Consider the following 23,787-nt stretch of genomic DNA (forward strand, 5'->3'; position numbering starts at 1 on the left):
GGGATTAACTATTTTTCAAAATATATTATGTTTATTTTGTATTTAATGTTTTAAAAAAAATAACAAAGTTGTGTAATTATTACCATCAAATAAAGACTGATTTTAACGGTTTGTTTATTTTAGAGGACGCCACACCTGCATGTGTTATTTGTCTAAGTCTTGCAAACGTTCAACATCATAATATTACCTTTAAAATGCAATGTTATCGTGTGTCAATTCACTCTAATTTTTAATTTACGAGTAAAATGTATTATTGTGAACGTAAAATTTGTCATGTTGTATGCAATTGTAAAACGGAGTAACACATATACCGAGGGTGTAGGGTCCTCTTAATGTGATTACGTAACAATTGTACCTAGGTATTTACTGTAGCTTTCACTGACGTAGATATTTTAAATTTCAAATTGAATCTGTTATAATCATAATATCAACAATCGATCAATATCAAAGTTTATAAACTAAAACTATCGACCTATATGTATAATATGTATATTTAATTAAAATTGAAATAATTTTAAAACAATTCATTTAGTATCCAAGTAAAACATTTAAGTTTACATAAATCTAAAAGTAAAATAATACAATTATTTTAACTCTGAACAATAGATTCATAACCGAATAATATTTCTTTTAACAAAAATAAACAATATTAAAAAGCGTTCCCCTTATTTCACAAAATGTATATAGTATTCAAAAGCAAAAACAAGAGAACTCCAACAATTTTATCTTTGTGCGACAAATAATGTTTTTAATATTCATCATTATCAGATTAGGAAATTCAGCAGTTTTAATTTTCCCTTATATTATAAGATTTCCTATAGTTAACTTAAAATGTATTTCGTCGTTAGGTGATTTAATTTAATCACTTCAAAAAAAAATCATGTATTCTAATATTTAATACGGAAAAATCTCGGAATACTCATATGCGATGCAATACGAAATTAGATATAATATTTAAGGGGGCTGGAGCGTGGTTTATTTTCAGTCGAAAAAATAGCTCACGAATTCAATCACTACGCCCAATATAATGTTCCGATATTAATTTTGAAAGCAAATTTGAATTTGTCACTAAATTATCCATGCTTTGACAATTTCATTTTTCTGATTTTTATTTTTTTTTTACTTAGAAAGTTACTAACAAAAAGAGTAAAAATAGAACATATTTATAATTCAAATTTAAATACATTGATATAGAATATGAAAAATGTACGACAGTTAGAGCATAGTAAATTTAGAGGAGAATTCAAATCTGCTTTGAAAATTAAAATAGGAACATCCTACTGAGCGTAGTGATTGAAGTCAGGGGTAGTATTTTTTGAAAAAAAATGTTTGTCATTTTATAAAGCAATATTTGGTGACATGTGCATGCGCGTAGGTAAAATTACAGACGTACATACCGGTCACTATGATGCCCCTATAAAACGTGATCAGTACTACGAATTTACGCAGACTAATTTTCATTTACTTTCAACACATACACAAGACCCAGATAAACAGAAATATAAAATGCCTATTTTTTACTCCTTAGAATTGATTACGCTGCAGCCTCCTTAAAACATTTTATTAAATGAAAATTTGCTACAAATATTTGTCTAAAGTTAATGCTTTATCAAATAGTACATAAAATATGTGTACAGAGTGCACAGACACGCACTGTTAACGCTTCTGAAGTTGGGAAATTCCACCTTATAATTACAATATAATACAATATAATTACAAAATAATACATTTTTCATTCTGTATCTGTTCACGGTTATTGAACAGTCTGTATAATATTATTAAATTTGTATTTATGCATCACATGACATTATCATTTAAAGGCTCAGGGAGAACGTGAAAAGTGAAATCATCGCAATTACTATGTCAAGTGAATAGTGTGGTGTGCACACAACGTTAAATGTAAAGCGATAAAGTTTTCGTGTGCAATAGTTGTACTTATTCGAGCAGTGCTCAAAGTTTTGTACCTTGTTTTCAGTTCTCTGCATACATAAATTATTCAAATCTCTCAAAAATATCTGTTTTCATAAATAACCTGTCTGGAATTTCATGTCAGGAGCAAACAATCGGAGTCGGTTCTCTCTCTCTTTCTCTCTCTCTATCACCCTCTCCCTTTCTTTCTACCCGTATGTCTTATCGAAGTCGAGTTGGCACTTTTGGTTTTAATTATTAACAACATCAAAACATTTACTATACATCTTACCGCGTTCGAATGGAGAAGAAATCGAGAGGAATACCTATCACCTGCAAGTGGTGTACTGCGATCGATGAAAGCCAAAAAAAGGAAAAACGATCGTGATTTTTCTGAACGCCCGTAGTACGCTTTAGTATTATTGTCATTGGACGTGAAACTATTAATCTTGGTCTAGTCACCACCACTACGCCACCATTCGGTAGTAAGTAGGTATTTTATTTGTTGGCTCGGTAATCCACACGAACCGGGAAAAAAAATATATCGTATTCAGAGTGTACCGCTACGTGGCAAATAAATCTGCAACCAACTGCGCAGGGTAGTTATTGTAATCTGTATTTTTTTTTTAAATTAGAGATTTCTATTTTTTTATTATAATATAAAAAAAAGGCAAAAGCATTGATAAAAAAAAACCAAGTTCAACATCTACACTTCGGCGTGCATGCGTGTGTTAGTGGATAAGGTCGACGGACCTATTGAAGGGCCTGCCAGATTTGACAGCACTCGACTTTTTGAGCGTGTTAAAGCAATATTTTACAAAACACCAAGCCAAGACATGAATCTGCACTGTGTGTTAAAATTAAAATTAATAAAGTGCTACTACACAAGAGTAAACGCAATAATAAAATTAATTCAAAATATATTCTTCTACGCAGTAATGCACCTGTATTGTCTATACATTGCGCCGTCCAAACATATTATGCTAAAAAAAATGAAATGGATAAACTTGGTCGAGACGAGAATTCCAGACAAGGAACATAATATAATATAAACAATATTATGCACAGTTATTTAATCTTGTATTATTAAGTATATTAAGCTATAATGTTATGAAGTATTGCAATATACGTATGTAAATAACAAACAACTTCCTAGTACGTATGGCGGTTTTAATCTATATAAATTAATTTATTAATTATTTCGAACTATAGTTAAAATTGCTATTTTTTATTCAATAATTATTCAAATATTAAAATTAAAACATTTTATAAACACGTCTTTGTAACAATGTAACTTATTTAAGTACCATCATAACAATAATTATGAACAAACAACAATTCATTTTTTTTGTCTGAGTCGAGCAAAATGTATCATAGGTATACTTTTACAAACATTTTTTAGCATGACCTATAAAGTAAGACAGGATTTCCAAGATATTTAGACTCTGCTATTGTCTCACCCTAATCGTGTGTTGTTGATATTTACCAAATTATTTATCATCATTAAAATATTATGTACCCAGTGCGTCTGTGTCTTACAATTATTTACAAGTACCATTAAATAATACTTATCTGTTGGTATTTGTTTCACTATTATTTATTTTTGCTATGAATATAGTAATAGGTTTTCTATAAATCTCGCAAGAAATTACATCCAGCACCCCTGATGAGACTTTATTAGAGTTATTTTTTAGAACCAGCTTATATTTGCCCGTACTAAACCAATGTTTTCAATTTTCCAGTGATAATTTATCACCGAAAAGAACAATAATGTTTTTAGAAACTCCCCGAAAATAATGACAAAGCCCATCACAATATGAACAATAAATATAATCAAACTTTTTCTCATAATTTTTTTTTTTATGTTGTCACGATGTTGAATTCACTCACTTTGTTACTTAAATCCATCAAATAGTTATAATTACAAAAATAAAAAACTGTAAACTTTGGTAATAATTGATGAAATTCATAATATTATTATTATTAGTCATTATTGTTCAATTATTATGCTACGGATAATTCATTATAATATACATATTATATTCAAGGTAAATGGTAATTATTTTAAGCTACCGACAAATAAAAAGCATTGGATAAATAAGTGTAGGTATCTATATTGTTACAATTCAATCGTAAGATACGATACTTAAAATAAACATTACACACTTTTGAATAATTAAAAAACAATTATAGCTTGTAATTAATCTTAGATGAGTTTTATAAATATAAAACTCATCTGCGGTAGAGTTTAAATATATAATATTATAACTATAGTATTAATAATTTGCATAAAATATTACAAAATTTTAAAAATAAATAGTGTGGCTCATGATGTTACAATTACCATACTTATTACGGTATGCCGGTAAGCAAAAGTATCTTTTACCACCGATCAAACAAATGTTATGTCGAAATTCGTTGTTTATGATATAATATTTTAGGTACACAAAATATTTTTCCAATTTTATATTACATATTGTATATTTACATTATAAAATATAATACGAATGTTCCACTTAATGAATATGAATGTACGTTTAACGTTATAAAATGAAAAAACTAAATACAGCATCAACGTTATTAAAAATAGCTCAACCTACAATATAATATCTAATAATATTCTAAAACTCTATGCTCAAACTAAACTGTATTTCCTTTGAATTACTGCATATTGAAACCATACGTTATATGAGTAAAAAACTACTATTTCCGGTCTCACATATTTATACACACTAAATTATTTGAATTAATTTAAATTTAAGTACGATGCATAATGCATACTATAAAGCATACGTGCGCATATACGACCTGAAATTTTTTTGGAGAAGTTACATAATATAAATTTATATTGCGCTTCAGTGGTGGCTTGTAGTAATTTGATATAACATTTTAGTAACTACCCTCCCCCCATCTTCACAACAATTATGTACGATTATATTCACCAAACAAGAACCTACTATCCGTGTAAAACCATCCGATTTGTAGATACTTATTGAATTGAATGACCTGGAAAATTGCTAAATTTCTCAATGAATATTTAATTTTATGAATTACACAATTTATAAATATTTTTTTATTTGTTAATTATTAAAAATCAAGCTTTTTAAATTGTAGTGTAATGTGTTTTTTTGTTTCTATACAATATGATAACAAATATCTATGTATTAAAACATTTTATATAGTTTCTTTGTGTAGATATATACAGAAAATGTATTTTTACTTACATTTAAACGATACAGTTTTACATTTATAAATAGATCGTATGTGTATTGAAATATTAAAAAAAAAAAATTAAGGGGCACTATCCAAGTATTTGTGAATTATCAGTTATCTCAGGCTCGACCGGAAATAGGAGTCTGAGCACGCCTATGATGCATTTGTGTAATACCATAATATTTTACAATATTATAATATATAATGGCGTGTATCGCTAAAGCAATTCAAATGTATAACAAATGCAAAAGTTAAAACCAAGGGTTTTCTCGTTTGAACGGCGTTTGCCATCTTCAACGCTAAGAGCTTAAGTGGCTAGTAAACATGTGGGGGGATTTTTATTATTATTATTATTATTATTATTATTATTATTATTATTATTTAAATATCAAACGCACAACACAACAGCACATGGCCCTTCGTCTGTTATCCGAATCGATTCGGTGTAAACAACGTGAATTACAGTTGTAGTTAATTCATTACTGACAAACAGCAAAACAAAGGTGGGACGGGAATATAAATCGGAAAGGGGCGACAAGCCATTAGGGAAATGTCAGTCAAGCATAGAAACAGTGTATATAGCAGTGCGCTAGAGGTCGTTAATTCTGAATTAAGTTTTTCGAGAGAACCTAAAGAAGGGTTTTGAACGGAAGCCAAAATATCGGGCACTGACGTGGGTCAAGTGTACCGACAGAAATTCTGGATAATCTCGTCCGTTTTGACATCCGACAATCCGGTTTAAATCGACTTATCTGCAACCTTCCAACCCCGTGTGCTCGCTCATACACAATGTGCAGATTAGATTCGCGCTGAGGATTTCGAAGGTAAACCATAAAATATATTAGACCGAATTAGCGTAATAAAGAGTACGACAATTATTCATCTTAACGCCGGTGACTAATGTCCGTGACTTGAGTTGGTTATTATGACTGTAATGAAAATAATATTTAGATTCGCATTATTTCGGCTGAATGGCATATTAAAAAGTATGTTTTAACAAATTACATGGATCATGTCTTAACTCGCATTTTATTATACAGGTATAACTTTCAAAGGCACACGCAGTGTTGTGACTTATCTAGATGAAAATTTCATTATCTATTATCTTATCTAGATACATTTCTACTGGTTATCTTTTTATTTATCTTAGATAAAAACTTCAGTTATCTATATTAATTTATCTAGATCATTTTTTTATATATATAGACCATAGCCATTTATTTAATATTATAGTATGATATACATTTTTACATTTTGTGTTCGAAAACCATATTAATGGAATTTGATAGAAGGCAATTTTAAATAGTATGAACAAATTCTAATTAGTCATAAACTCATAAAATATGAAATATAGGTAATATTGTTAGTCAATACACAGAATAGATTTAATCAATTCTGTGGTCAATATTCCATAATTTATTGCTGGCTTTTGCATTAATATTAATTAATGTAGGAACATAGTTTTTTCTGATTATCTGTGGCGGCAGAAAAACAATGTTTGGTGTAATATAATAGTATTATTGTTATACAAATTGTATTATAGCGTATTACTGCGTATCTATACTGTTTAATGTTTTAGAAGAATAATTAATTTATGTACATAATAATATATCATAATATAATAATTATATTGTAGGTATATTATATGCATTTAATACTAGGTAGGTAGGTACGTACAATATTTTGTTTATAACGTTACAAAGGCAACAATATCATTGTCAATTGTATTACTAATAATTACACAGTATACATAATTAATATACAAATCTATTTACTTCAGGGTTTTTAAAGAAGAATATTAATTGTGTAAAAAAATATTGATAAATCATTATACCCATCATTCTAGTGGCTTATTTAGGTTGTTTGGTTGAGGGGCCCGGCCACCCCCCTTGCTTATTTGTATAGTATACAGCAAGACTATATACATAATATAATACTATATTATATAATATATGGTATTTAATCTAGTGGTTCCCCTACAGCCACTGTACTCGTATAGCTATTATATCAAGTATAAAAAAATACTTATCTATTTTTTTTATCTAGATTAATTCCATTTATCTATCATCTACATTGATATTAAACTAATGGATGTGGCATAACACAAAAATCTGTAAGCTAACATAATTCATACTATTATTAACTGCTAGATGTCATAATCATCAATTATCTATACATATTATGTTTTCTCTCTCTTGCAAGAGTTTTACTTTCCTTGTCACACAGAAGATGTGTGCGAGTGAGAACCATCGTTTCTCTCTCCGTTATGTTGGCCTAAACAGTGTATGTAGAATGTATAAAGGAATGCCGTATCCATATGTTTAATATTTATGATCATCTATGTCAAGATACCTTAAGAATTGTTATCAATTATCTTTATCTAGATGATATTTTAGTTATCTATTCCCAACACTTGGGCACACGGTGTGTGCAATACGGTTTCAAAACAGTCTGCATGGACGTAAAAAAAATATGTAGGTACAATATATTTTGCATATATTAACAAGACTAAACATCACAACAATATATTACGTGCACTTAAACTATAATTATAGTATTACACATTTACACGTCCAACTACGCAAACAGACAATTTGCATTTGCAACAGAAGACAATTCGTATTTGAAAACAATAATATTATTACATTTGATTATTATTAACTATTATATAGGTACTATTACTATAATATACAATATTAATATTCCAGCTATATATACAGGGTGATTCAAAATGCATGTTACAATAATATACTATTACTATACCTATATTATTATATTATACATTTTAAATCATCCCGTATATATCTACTCTAGAACCGAAATTCTAAATAATTATAGAATTAGAAACTTTTTGAAATTTTTTCCGTAAAAAAATATGCATTCGGTAAATTGTAGAATATTAATAAAATTTTATTTGAAAATTGTTAAGAAATCCATAACGTTTTTACCAAATAAATATTATCCAAAGCAACACGACGTGTACCTACCTATAACTGTTTAATAAATCATGCATAAATGCAATAAATTAATTAATGATTAAAATAAACTTTAACGTCGCGTGCGTCGGAGTAGACATATTATTATGAATCGTGTTTGGGGGTTTATAACTTTTTGATGATTGCAGGCCGTAAATACTACGGAAACTCGAAGTGAATTCATTAAATATTGGACTTTTATCGATGGTAATTTATTAATCGTATATACATGATACCACCACATATCGTTATGTTGGTGCGTTTTGATAAAATAATAATTCTCTGTCCAGTAGTAAATTAAAATAATGTTATTACGAAAGGCGCTCTTATTTTTAAGGTTAAACGATTATGTAATGATCACTGAATGGTGACTGTTTTGGAGAAAAGTTAAAAATAAAAAACATTTATGCACTCTATTATTAATCATCAAGAATTGAAAAAAAACCATACTATTTATCTAATTGCCGACGATTTAACACCGACGTAGACAATTTAGGAAATGCATTAATTATACCGACGACAACGAAGAGGGTCTTATATGTTCCTCTCCAAATGCTCTCCTCTTTTGAAATCGCTTTTGGATTATAATTTGCATAGTTCTCCCAACAGTCAGTATACATTCCAGACACCGCGAGACACTGCGTTACACATGGTACGTCTGTTTTGGTCAAAATCTAACTTGGGCATTCATTATCAACTAGGAAAATCCATACAAATAATTTAATAGTAATTATTATTTTATAAATATTTATGTGATTCGTTGTGAATAAGGTGTTGTTTAGCTTAAGTCGTAGGAAACTATGCAATATTTATTTTTTAGAACGGTTTAAACTATTAACCAAATCTAATAGATACTCATTATAATGCGTACCATCTATTCTTACACTGTTACAAATACAAAAATAATATACAATACATGAACAAGATAATGTATTCACGATAAAATAATATTTTTGTACTCCTAAAACACATCGTGGTTTTAAAAATATTTCCCGGTTTCCAACAACTTCGCTTTAATAATACCATTGAGTATAGTATACTATATATACTCAATGATAATACCTATTTTTTTTTTTATGTACCATGATGATTTGAATTTATTGATCTTTATGAAACTATGCGTTATTGCTTCCATTCAACAATGGACCAATTGTCTTCAAGAAAATTGTATTCCGGTTAAATTACAATTTCCAATTTGATTTCATCATTGACATAAAATAATAAAAACAAATAAAATATTTTACCGTCTCTCGTTTCTCCGGTATTACGCTTAGATACTATCCAGCTATATAGTAACATGATAAATCATCCCTTTTGTTTAATATGTTGTCTGGCCGAGGGTGAATTTTTGCCTTTGAAGAACAAAAAAACGTTATTAAACTCTTACGATTATAAAATGCCAAACTCGTGTAATGTATAACGATTTACGGGCACGAGACCGTTGACAGGTATGCACTATGCAGTAGATAAACACGTAATATATTTTTTTTAGACCTATATAAAACCATATATTGTTATATCAGATTGAAATTTAATTTGATGTTGATTTTTTTTCATAAAACCATTACAGCGCGTTAATTGCGTAACATAATGATTCCGACGGTGAAATAGTTTTTTTTTAGCTATTTAAAAAAAATATAATTGGTATTACTAATACTAAATTGTCAATAAACTATGTCATATTGTGTATAATACCTATATTTCCATTGTCTGATATGAGTAGTTATACATAAATAACGGTTTTGCCTACTATAGAATTCCGTAGAAAGAGTGAACAAATATATTTTATAGACATCTTTTGACATTTGAAACTTAGATTTATTTCTTACAAATTCATCCTATTTTTCTCCGCGAAACATTTATACATATTGTATACGTAACGAAAGTGTAAACATAATAAAAATAAATTACTGCTAGTCTGTCCATTGATGTATATGGTCTCATCCTGCTCGCCATTTGTAGTTGTTGTACGTTATATTTAATATTTAACGAATTTCATTTAATAGATCAACCGGAAAAATCGAAAATTTTACGCAACGCCTATTAGGTATGCCGACTCGAAACAATGCGCGCGAAAAATGTCAAACGCGTTGCGGAAATGAAAATACAAAGCGAGTATTGTCACTATTTGCTCTATTAACACGTGTGAAATAATTGTATTATATACCATATACGTATTGTTGATCAAAAAGTGGTTTTTTCGAAAAACGTTTTGATTCAACTTTTTTTCAACAATGAATTATTTCGTTTCTATAATATATAAAAATACATGACGTATATACTATATAAATAAGTTCTCCTCGATCAAATATCTTTACCTCAGACGTTGCTTTCTATCACACACGGCTATGTAATAAATATATAAAATATATATGTGTTGTGTGTGTGTGTGTGAGAGAGAGAGAGACTGCACGTGTATTATCGAGTGTATTTGTGTAAATGTGTGTGGGTGTGTGTGTATACGTTAGAAAAGTTACGAATTGCATGAGAACAAACAACACGGGAGGTTAATTTTAAGACAAGAGTTTTGGACAGTTATTGAAAAAATAAAGAAAACTTAGATATAACTTATAATAAACGTGTGATATAGTTTTTGTTGCTCACTTGGTAATTGAATTTTAGACGTTTATTATGTATTCGGAGCATGTAGTTTCTGTAATAAAACTTGTGGTAGAAATAATTGAATGGAACAGACTATATTCTTCGTAATTTTTTTTCTCCACCAATAACATATTTTCCTTGTGATGAAAATTAAGAATACATTTTACACAATTTATTTATTGTGTGTACGATTTACAGTATTATTAACTATGTCGTTATATACTACAGATGAAAACGTCCTGGAAATCATAATAATATAAAATAAAGTCATTTGATTTTTATTAATAGTCACTACTAAGTGCTATCCCAATAATTTCTGTAATTTTTCAAGAAACAAAAATTTGTTATTGTACTTAAATCTGTGTAGATTGTATTTATTCAATTTTTAGTTTTGAATAAGCAAGACAAAAATTCATAAATTGCTATGTAATTTAAAGTAAGCCTGTATCTTAAAAACTGTCACCGTTTATTCAATTGCACATGCTCATAGAGTAAAAGGTTCTTTAAACGAATGCATTTGAAACGTATTAGTTAATAAATAATATCAAATGGAGTGTTTCACGAGATTTTTCGTTGGGTAATTTATTTCACTTTCTTATAAAAAGAGTATTTTTGATTTGATTTTAAATATTTAACAAATTTAAATACGTTACATAAATATATTTATAAGTGTATACAACTTCATAATGATAGTTTTTAAATACTAGTCAAATGTTTACCTACTTAATAATAAAATATTTGATATCATTATGATGAAATAATCAACATTTAATAACATAATATTATATTGAATAATTTATTGGAAGGTAGGTACACAATAATATTATATTATTATGCATCCGATTACGATATCACGTGTATTTAAATCATAACTTATAAGCTTTAAGTATTTAGGTACCTATCAGTTTCTATGATAGTATTACTTCACACGGTGGACGCGATAAAATATAATTTAAACCCATAAAAATATGTTTTTTTTTTCTCCCGCAGACTTATAAATTATCAACCCGTTTCATTTGTGATAAAAAATTACTTTAAATAGGTATATGTAATAAGTGTGGACTATACAAAAAAAATAAATATTTTAACGAAACGATATGATGAGTGTTGTCCTCGCCGGTGGGAGTTTGCGCCGCGAAGCCTGAGTATCGATTGTACGTAGGTATAGTCTGAATGTCGAGACTTCAACAGGTATACCTGTGCGCCACACTTTTGAACAGTAATTAACCTCTGCTTAATCCTCTGCACGCACGCAAGTCATCCTTAATCTAACAAATTCTATTAACGTTCCGTTAGAAATATTATCAAACGACGCACCGGTTCGTATAATATCTTAGAATATCATATAATATATATAATTAATACATATTATTATATTATAATGATACTAAATACATTATATTATTATCTTCAACGCGCGGTCATAGACGGTTAAGTCAGATTTGAACATTTTGAGGTTTTCATACATTTTGCCTTAGAATAACGAACAAATTTAAAATTTAAAACACGGTGTTATCAATCATAAATAATATGTTAGACTACAAATAAAATATTATACACGAATGTTATTAATAATTGTTCATTAACACAAAGGTTCATAATAGACTGCAGTAATTTCCTTCACGTAGTGAAATCTAAAAACTGAACATATATTATGGAAGATATTATGAAACACATTCGTAGTATTCTCAGGAAATGTCACCAAATATCTATGTGCATATCGACAAATATATTATTATATGACTTTAAATAGTTTTAATTATTTTTAAATATTTAGAAAGATACACTGTTATAACGTGAAAACGACAATCAAATAAATCTACCAATATCGTGGCTCGTGGGGGAAAAAATCCCGAAAATTCGTGACCCTATTCCGTAGGGGGAAAATGACAATGAAAGAATGTCCGTTTTTCCGATTACTTTGAATTAATGTTTTATCATAATTATATCGAGAACAATATTTTATTTTTATTTTTTGGGGTATGAACAGGATACGAACCAGGGTGTGTTCATGGTATCTCTGCGCCTGCTGCAACAATACCACTGATGATAATAATAATAATAATAATAATAATAATAATAATATTGTAACCACGATCGTTGTCGGCTGTTATTGTTACGCGTTAATGTTATGATAAACCGAGGCTGGCCAGTCGACAGCAGGACGAGTTTCGAGTGGGAGAGAAGAAAAAAAACATTTCAAAGGATTAATAAATGAGAACCTCTATAATGCTGCACCCCAAAACTACGAATGCGGTGGGATTTTTGTTTTTGTTTTATGTCCTTCTGAGCATCTCGCCGATTATCTGTGAATGTTTTAAACAAATTTGAATTTGGTTTCTCAATCGCTGTAGAATCGTTTCAGCTTTCTGTGGGATACAACGTAGTACTGCGTAAATACAGTTTTCAAAATAATATCCACTCTTTTTTTTCTCATCTATATTTCTCTTATTATTTTTTTTTATCGCGTATCAAATAAACGATTCATTTTTTACGAACATTTAAAGTGTAAATGAGCGCATGTGTGGTATATCAACAACTGTTGTGTGACATATAGGGTATCCCAAGAAAATATTTTGTTTTCATCATACTCAGGTTGTATAAACATTGAAGGTTTGTAAAAAAAATTAGCTTGCCAATAGTACCATATTATTCGATATACATATAAATTACTAATCAACGTACAACAAATACTTTGCTTCAGTTTATAGACAATGCCATATTAATATAATGAATGAAAAAAAAATAATTACATTTAGGTAGATACCTAATAGTTGGGTACTATATTTTAGATAAAGAAGCATATATACTATTATACATTTACTCTCCAATTTAAGTCGAACAAAACCCGTCCATATAAATATAATATAAGTCTCCATCGTGAAATTACACGTTATTTCAATTCGGAATGCCAATGTTTCGTATCAAACTTTATTACAAAAATACTTGAAATATTATTATTATTAATTTGAAAGTTTCGCACCAGGTTTATCGTACTATGCTCTAGTGATATCGACGTGATAAGTAAACAGCAACAAAAGTATTACATTGTTCGTCATCAGATCTCATAATGACACGCTTATACAACGAGATCTAAACTATTTTAGTTCAATGAACAATTTACGATGTCGATCTAATGAGAAGAATAATATTGTATCACTCGACCAAGACACTCGGGCGTTAACGCGAGCCTAATAATTTAATTTGTTAACTTAGATTTTGTTTCACTTTCAATCCAAGCAAAATAAGTTGTCCTCGTATTTTAGAGGAAAAGAGCAAGTATCAAATAATATTATGGTATGTGTTTGTTTTTATTATTAATAAAACTCGAATAATTTAAATATGAATGAAAAAAACTTTTAAACACAGAAATAAACACTAATAAACAATATTTTATGTTTATTGATTTTAGTGTCGAATAATACTATTATTTTCGCATTTAATGAGATTTACTCAAATTACACCCGATGACTTGTGAAAATATACTTGAAAAGGGTCACAGATTGAAGCAATATACATAGCTAGTGCACAACTGTATATTGAAATAGTATATATATATATATATATTATATATAAACATACTATTTCAATTACTTACTCGATTAACCATCAATTAGTGACGCCTGTTGGTATGTAGAATAAGGTGGGCCGCCAAATATGAATAACTTGGTCTTTTGAAAAGCTCCTCTCAAATATATGGCACGAATTAGGTCAGGCAGGTAACAAGCTAGTTGTAAATGAACCACGAAATTCTATTTACCAAGGCCATTAATTTTCTTTTGTACAAAATTCCTCTTAAGACAATAGTGCTGATGACAACTGTTTTGAAAATATTTAATATTAAAATGAATATCTATACCAAACCAAGTCACACAGTTCAAGTATAAAACTCGGTAGCTTGGAAACATATTAAACATATTAAACGCGTTTTAATATTATGACTAAGGTTATGAAAATTGTGTGAAAAATATAAAATAAGCACATATAATATTTCAATAGATCGCCCAAATCGCAATACAAATTTGACAGAATTTAATAAATAAGTTATTACATAAACTATTTAATCAACATAGTATATTTTATACCTACATAATATCTATAATATGTCTTAGCGAAATAGTATACAAAATTAATTACAAATATACATTTAAATTGGGCTTAAGCACGTTATTGTTAATGAAATTAAATTAAAAATTAACTCGATTTAGGTACTAATCCTAATTTCAAAATTAATAAGGTCGTAATAGCATTCTAATTAAAATCTAAATGACCGGAAAATTGTAGCATACATATACTCTTTGGATTAATCTCTTTCATACTAGGTAACTATAACGTAATTATAATTCAAATATTCCTTTTTAATTTTTAATAATTTGTATGCCGTGGAAAAAAACTGTATGCACAATTTTCAAAAGCTTTATAAATCTTCGTATTTTAATAACCATCGAATCGTGTCATAAATAATCACTGTAATAAATCAAGTAAGTACCTACCTATATTAGCTGATAGTTGGAAATCCACGGTCAGAGTTGCCTGTTATATTCCAACGTCTGCAATATTGTGGTTAAAATTAGAAAACGCATTATTTAAGTAATTAAAATAATAACAAAAATAAAATAACTTTTATTTGTTATTGTGTAGGCACATATAGTTAGCGATAAAAAGATAAGCGGTATAATAGACCCTTATTTTTACCAAATATAATAAACAAATTCATTAATATTATGAAAAGCTTTGGATAACTTTTTGGCATACTCCCTGGTTAATAATATTATTTGCCGGAAAAAACAAAAGAGCCCTTTAATATAATAATAATAATATAATCCGTACAAGGTTAAAGATTTTAAAACCGATTATTTTTAACTCGATCCGAATATACAATGTATTGTATAGAGTAAATTAAAAACTATAAGAAATTAAAAAAATATATGTATATAATAATATATTACATTAAAAGTTTGAAAATACGCTCTATCGAGCACGTCGATATACATTTTTGGATCGTTAAAAAAAAAATTATTCTTTGTACCCCATCAGATATTCCGTGATATTACCTATACACAATATTTGCATACATATATTATAAATGTATAAACACGCAGTAAAGATTCATGAAATCCCCTTACAAAAAAATTTTGCATATAGATTTTTATATCCATATGCGAAATGCATACGCATTCGACATAATATCAAATGCAATATACGTAGGTACCTACTTGTTTATTCGTGTAGAAAATAGAAATAAAAACGCATTTTAAATTTACAATCGGTTTTTTTATACGGGTCTTTTTATTTCTAACAACCTCTACTACGAATTCGATGACCAGCAAATTGGTAATAAAAGTAACAGATGATACTCAGTTTGTTCGTTTTGGACTATACCGGTACATTATAAATTAAATTAACATAAATGTTTTTTCTCCTAAAATATTACTAATGCTGAAAAATGTAAATTACAGGTATTTATGACATTTCATGCACTCACCACCAGGCAAATTCGTATAAATGAGAATATATTTTCTTAAAATGTATAAGGTGAAAAAAATTAACTATAATGATGTGATTCAATAAAACATTTTACTATTTTATTCAAATATTTTTTTACTTAAAAATTATTATGGCAAAACAAAAAATCTTCATTTTTGAATTCAATTTTGTTGGAGGTGCAAACAAATGTTTTCGAGTCTAAAATATATGCCATAATAATAATTATAATTAAATTTTATCTTCAAAATGGCATACCTACATGAAATGTCAATAAATGTTGCATTTTGTACGTGAAAAAAGGTCACCAATTATATTATATGAATGCAATCGTAACCTAGAGAGTCGTAATAATACACGGCACTCATATGTTTACACTTGACATTTTAATGAGCATAGGCCAACTTGTTTTTAACCTTTATTCTATAGGCATTTTTGTTTAACACATATCGTCATAAAAATGATCTTTAGAAGTGGCAGGTATATAGTATATTATATTATATTTACATATAATTATTATTTTTATGATTGATGTATTTTTTTTAAATAAAAATAACCTTCATAGCGAAAGCGAGAACTGCATCATCCATTTCAAAATCGCCACTGGCAAATGGAAAATTGATTCTATCAAAATAGTTGATAATATAATATAATATAGCAGGTACGTAATTAAGTGTAAGAATGATAATTAATTACTAATTCGATATTATCAAATACAATTAAACTGTAAAAAAACAAATAAAAATGGATTTTAAAATTTTATATTAACAGATTACAAAGCAACATTTGATTGAGATTAGATAAAAAATTACAATAATTCATTCAGAGTAAATATTAGTATAGTCATGGGGACGGAAATCCAGCCGGGTTATTGAAAATCGAGAGAAATAATTGTTGCAAATTGGAATATGAAAATAATATACCTCATCTCTATATTATTTTACTCCGCTGCAGCGTTGCCAAATATCAAGTATCATTAATTATTATTAGGAAATGTCCAAACCTATACTAAAAAAAAAGAGAACTGTATATTATGTATTCGTATTTCACTGGAAATCCATCAGTTTTTGTATTTTACTAATTAATTACTCGGTGTTCAAATGCAGACAAGTCCGAGATGGAATCGTCCAACCAAGAGTAACATACGTATAATGCACATAAATATTGTACGAAAACATAATATATTATTTTCCTATGACCAGTCCCTAAGTCGAAATCAAACACGATTCAACGTACACGTCCACGGTTTCAGTGACGTACACACTAAAAATAAAGCAAAATACTATCTCGATCGTTCTGAGGTACAAAAGGCCTTTAGTGACACGACATGCAGAGTTCTAAACTGTGTGCTTACACCCTCGCAAAATCTAGAGCATAATGTTGGTAAATCATTGGCACTTGGCAGTACGAACCAATCAGATCTCTGAACACTGGTGAACACATAATTTTGCGAATCAATCAGAACTAGCCTGCTCAAGGACAGGTTTAATTATTATTTTTTTTTTTTAACAGACTTTTGCAGATTTACATGCAAATATAAAATATACCTTACCTACTGTTTTTATGTATATAAACCAGGGATGGAAAACGTTTTTAATTTTTTTGTTTTCGTTTTTGTTTATTGATTTGAAAAATATCGTTTTTGTTTAACGTTTTTAAACGTTTTTGATTAATGTTTTTAAAAACGTTAATTTTCTATATTGTTTTTGATTAACGTTTTTAAAAACGTTATTTTCCTTTTGTTTCACAAATAACGGTTTTAATAATATATATATATTTTTTTTTTTATATTATATTCTTATAACTTATAACTTTTAACTTCTAAGTTATAATAGTAAAGCACAATATAGAAATGCACTTAAAAGTTGAAAATTAAAATTAATTATTACATATATATAGATATAAAACAATATTATCAAAAACAATATATAATATATATTATATACAGAATATATAATATTCTCATAACTTATAACTTTTAACTTTTAAGTTATAATAGTAACGCGCAATACAGAAATGCACTTAAAAGTTAAAAATTAAAATTAATTATTCTTAATATTTAAATTTTAAATCAAATTTATGATTTATATAAAAATTTGAAAATTCGAAATGTCTGATTTAAAATTAAAATGTTTTTAAAGTTAAAGATTAAAAAGTAAAAGACAAGTGAATTTTTTTTCAAATTTTTTTTTTTTCATGGTATAATTTAATAATGTATAATACTATAATTTAGTTTCATTTACATTTTTTATTTCGGTATTAATTTTTTTTTCTGTATTTGGGATTTTTTGTTATCGTTATTCAGTTGTTTTTGTTTTTGTCTTATTAATTGTTTTGGGTTTTTGTTTTTTTCGTTTTCGTTTTACTAATTGTTTTCGTTTTTTGTTTTTTTCCGTTTAATAACATTTTTTAAAAACGTTTTCCATCCCTGGTATAAACTCTTTTGTAACTTTTGTAACTTAATATTTAATTGATTTTTATATTATGATGTAATATTTTTATTTGTAATATTATTAGCCAATGACTTCTATGGCCAAAGGCTAAACAAAAAAAAATACTAAGAACTTGTACTCAATAATAAGTACCTAATGAGTAATAACTATTGTTTTATACAAAAAATAATACAAAACAGTTAACAGCATAACAAAATTGACATAAGCAACGTACAAATGTAAATATGTGTGTACTTAATTTTATTTATATATTTTTATTCGAGGATACTCTGCTACAGTGGTATTTTATTTGAAATCTAATCGTTTTAATAAATCACAAGTTTTTTTAATACTTATATTTACATAAATCCTCGCCGGAGTATTTTCATCGATTTTTATTTATTTGTATTTTACAAAAATATAAACAAATTAATTTTATACTGATATACACTATAAATATACACTATACATTACACAGTAATTTATTATAAACATTTCAATTTCATGAAACATAATTTTTTTTAATTTGTTATGCGAGTTAATAGCTATATTATTATAGTCTGATAATTTAATGAAAGTTAAATTACATTTTTGTACATCCAAAGAAGGTAGGTAATTAAATATTTTCGGGATGATTAAAGACTTGAATAACATAGAATTATGCACATCTTTATAGAGTTAATATTACAATGATATGCCGATTGACGATGTTTTTTTAAATCTCATTAAATTAGGTGTAACTTGTATTTTGTAATATTAAGGATTTAGTTTTTACTAAAAAATGTTACTCATAGATTCATAATTATATTATTTAAATGTAAATTTTTATACCAACCTAAAATGCTTAAAGTTCTCCATACAATTGATTTATCATTGTTTTTTTTTTTAGATTTAATTTTAAAATAATTAATTTATGTGGTACTATGTAATACTTAGTAAGTTGTAACCATAATTTGAATTAGCATTATATTTAGGTATGTGTCAAAACGTCTGGTCTTCTGGAGAAAAATAGTAAAATAGTAATTTATTAATTTAAATATTAAAGGTCAAAAAGCAAATTGAAAATAAAAAGGTTTTCCTTCTAAAAAATGGGGTATGTAAACGTAAATGACACTATTACGACACTAGGTAAAAACGGTACCTAAATCTTTTCATTTGATATTATACATCAACATGCGTATTGCAATAACCGTACTCAGAAAATGTCTTCAGTCGGGTATTTCATTGCATTCTTTACTAACATAACTCATAAAGTCATAACTTTTGAATGATTTACAAATCTTGTCTTTTTTAAACAAATAAATAAAAAAGTGAAATACTTATCATCTTCCTGAACAAACTGTGTTCCGCATTTCTAACAGAATTTTGTAATAATATTACAGTTTAATTATAATATATATTTATTGAACACATTATTATATGACTATAATTGATATTCATAATATTATATACTCGAATTTACAAAACACAAATTACAGATACAAATGAGTATAATTAATATTAATAATATATAGGTAAATAACTCAGAAATGTGTAACAGAAAATTAATGTGATAAAATGAATTCGATTTAAAATGTTATATGTTATTTTACTATACTATTTTTGAAACATAAAATAAGAAGAAAATATAATGATAACACAAAAAACCATTAAGTATAATACTATAATATATAAACGTACTCTAAAAACATTTTTATTTATTTCCTAGGATTGTTATTTTTTCTGTGTCTTATGTACTTAATATAATATAATATTAAAATCATATAAATAGACAGTATTATTGAACTATACTCGGTCGGTGAAAGAGACATGAGAAATATACGTTTTTTATTTTAAATTTTTTCATGTTCTTATTGTTATTAAGCGACCTTTGTTTAAGCTTTAGTGCAAGTTTATATATATATATATATATATGGGTTTTTTTTAATAGTATTTGGTAGATCGTTTTAGTTTGTGTTTTTCAATGATAATTTTTTCCTAACAAACAGACAGTTATTGGAACATTCAACTATTTATTGGTCATGCCCAGTTTTACTTTTGTGTACACGAATACGAATTACAAATATACATATTCATGCATTGTAAAATAAACATAAAATCCTGCGGGATTTAGTGCTCCCCTAACGGTTTGTTTAATTACACGCTAGTTATAATTCAAATAACAGTTCGCATGACCACCCTATGCGGCTGCTATACGTGTTCCGTATTGAAATAGTTTTTTAATTGAAAATAACAAAATAAAATAACGACCCTAATATATTAAAATAATCATTATTGTTTACGTTTATCGTGTGTATATATATATATACATTATTATTGTATGTATTTATATATATACATATATAAGTATTACAGACAATGATTTCAAAAATCTTAAAAAAACAATAATTTATAACTGTATATTAAGTGTTCTGATTTCATCTTCGGAACCAAAAAAAAGTCTTTGAATAATCTATTCAATTGTTTTTCTAGATCATTATAATATAATATTATACACTTATTGGTTTAATGTTAAAATATTGTATATTGCATATAGGTACATACCTTATTGGTAGATTGAAACTGAAAATAACTACATGATTGTATAGTTAATTTTAAGATTATAACTAATATTACTTTTAAAAACATTACGTTATATTGTTATACAACAATAATGTTATAAGTTAACTATACTAGGTACACGATTATACTTTATTATAAATACGTTTATATTGTGTTTTATGTATTGCACGTTATACATATATAAGCAAATAAGTTTCAATAATACTTCTAAGCCGATAAAGTTGACTCCAAATGCTGTTTGTTAAAATCGCATATTTATTTCCAACAAGCCTATTGTCATGATTAATGTATCCAAATCACATAGTATTGGTGATTTAAATTTTAATACTTAACATGTTTTTTGTTTATTCAGTGATTGTCTTACTGCGTAAGATATAAAGTAAACCATCTTAGGGCAACAGTATAGCAAAGGTTGTTTCAGACAGATTTTGTTGTATTTAATACTATATATTACCTACTTCTCAACTTCCTATCGTATAATTTAATTTAATTAGAAATACGTACTATACAAGTTCGCATCGATTTGAGTATCCTTACTTTTAACTGATGGTATTGTTAGTACTCGGATCTACTTCTAAAACTTTAAATATAAAATAAAAAAAAAAATCGAAAGAGATTAGATAAATATCCTGGAGAAGCCGTTAATGTTTAACATAAAATAGCGATACAGTAATAACAATATCTTACTATTGGTTTGCAGAAGAACGAAAATAAAATAAAACGTTATTACTTCCATGCTTATATACTATTCGAAGAACACTTCAGTACTTTTATAATTTGGTGATAATGTGGTATAACGTTCGAATTCCTACCTACTGATAATATTTTTTATATATATTCTTAGATAATATATTTTAGATAAATATTACAAAAACTAAAAATCAATTAAAATAATAATAACGTTTCGTTTTTACTACCTATATAATGTTATTTAATGATATGCGGTCAATAGTAGTTGTAATGCGTAACGTCTTAAAACGTTTGGGAATGTTTATAACCTTTTAAAAAACCCTGCAAAAACGTTCAGCAAAAAAAGGATATGGGTTAGTGATCATAGCCAAACACCAATTTCGGGGCCTGGACTTCTGGTCCAGGTATCTCATCGATATGGACACGAACCCTGGATACGGTAGCTCCTCTTGCTGATTGCGCTCCGCTCCCATGCAGTCATCGTCGTCGTCCCTATCGTCTTCCGAGTCGTCCCCGTCCTCCTCCTCCTCTTCCTCGTCTTCGTACGCTTCGACGTCCAGGCTGCCGGGATAACCCGCCGTCACCACGGCCAAGTCCGAGTCCGAGCTGCTCCTGGCCAATAAGCCATGGTTGCAGCTAGTCCGCCGATAGACGCATTCCTCCACGCCGCCGACTGCCGAATGCCTCATCGCATATATTATATTTCAATAGCACAGGACCTTGAATGAAAAACAATGTTTACACTTCATTATTTTCAAAACAAAATACGTCGACAGCTCGGATGCGAGGGGATCGTTGCACAGCGTACATATTTCTAGATTACGAGTATAATAGGTACAGTGAATAAGCCGCAGAGGTATGTAAACCGCGCGTTCTTTTTCTTTTCATTTCCCGATAATCGATATTATATTTATTTTTAGCGACGAAAAAACATCATTACGTCATAGTTATTTGATTTTACATTCCTCTTAAACTTCATGCTCCGTGATTCTCTTATGCATGGCTTCACGCAATGCACACAATCTCAATGACTCAATCCCTCAATAATGCCTATGGTATATAAATCGAATTTCAACTATATATATAACCCAAAGTAATTAAAATCTTTTAAATTAAAAACAGAAAATTCTGCGTGAATAACGAGGACACATTTGATACTGTATTTTCATTTTCCGACTAAAAACACAATACGAATGGCCCATATAGTATTTATTTTTAAAATATGAATTATCTATATTATAATAATATGTATACATTACTAAACTAATTTAATTACTTAGTTTAATCGTTTAACATATTATTACAAGCGAAAGATTCCACTAAAATATGCGCAATCGTTTTTTTGTTTTTACTACGTATGAACAAGTGAACAACATTCAAATGTATTTTAAAGTCCACTATATATAGGACTAAATTGTCTCGATGACAATCAGTTACGTTAAGAAAATAAAGTTTTCACTAAAAACTTTACAAATACATTACGAAGGATAATAAACATTCGATATTTTTAAAACTGAAAAATTGGATTTAGTTGAGATTCCAATTCAGAGTTCAGAATTCTGTAAAAGTTTATGAACAAATGAAAAATAAATTATTTTGTTTTTCAAATTGAAACTAAGAAAGCCATAGAATATACCTTAACCCTGCCGATTTAACATTCTAGGTCATAAATAATAAATACGTTTTAATAATAAAACAGAAAATAATGAACATGCAATACTGTGTCGTAAATGTATTATGTATTAATTTCCTAAAAAAAATTGAAGTTTTCAAAATAATGTACACGGCCATCATGTGCATAATATGTAAGACAAGTATCGATATATATATATTACAATCTTAACAATGATCTATTCATATTTACTTTGAACATACTTACATGGATACGTTTACGATAGGAAAAATAGTGTTCGGAAAATAAG

At 27.7% G+C, this 23,787-nt stretch overlaps 1 protein-coding gene across 5 annotated transcripts in view; it reads right to left on the minus strand.

The window, feature by feature from the left end:
• Positions 1-23,787, minus strand: part of LOC100166077 (voltage-dependent T-type calcium channel subunit alpha-1H) — a 459,662-nt gene that overhangs the window by 292,378 nt on the left and 143,497 nt on the right. For all 5 annotated transcript variants that reach the window (XM_029488267.1, XM_029488266.1, XM_016804685.2 and 2 more), the window contains exon 2: positions 22,217-22,584. In XM_029488267.1, the coding sequence (XP_029344127.1) occupies positions 22,217-22,554 (338 nt within the window). In that variant the 5' untranslated portion in view covers positions 22,555-22,584. The remainder of the gene's footprint in view (positions 1-22,216; positions 22,585-23,787) is intronic.

This window comes from Acyrthosiphon pisum, chromosome A1, assembly GCF_005508785.2.
Source record: "Acyrthosiphon pisum isolate AL4f chromosome A1, pea_aphid_22Mar2018_4r6ur, whole genome shotgun sequence".
In the NCBI taxonomy this organism is placed as follows: domain Eukaryota; kingdom Metazoa; phylum Arthropoda; class Insecta; order Hemiptera; family Aphididae; genus Acyrthosiphon; species Acyrthosiphon pisum.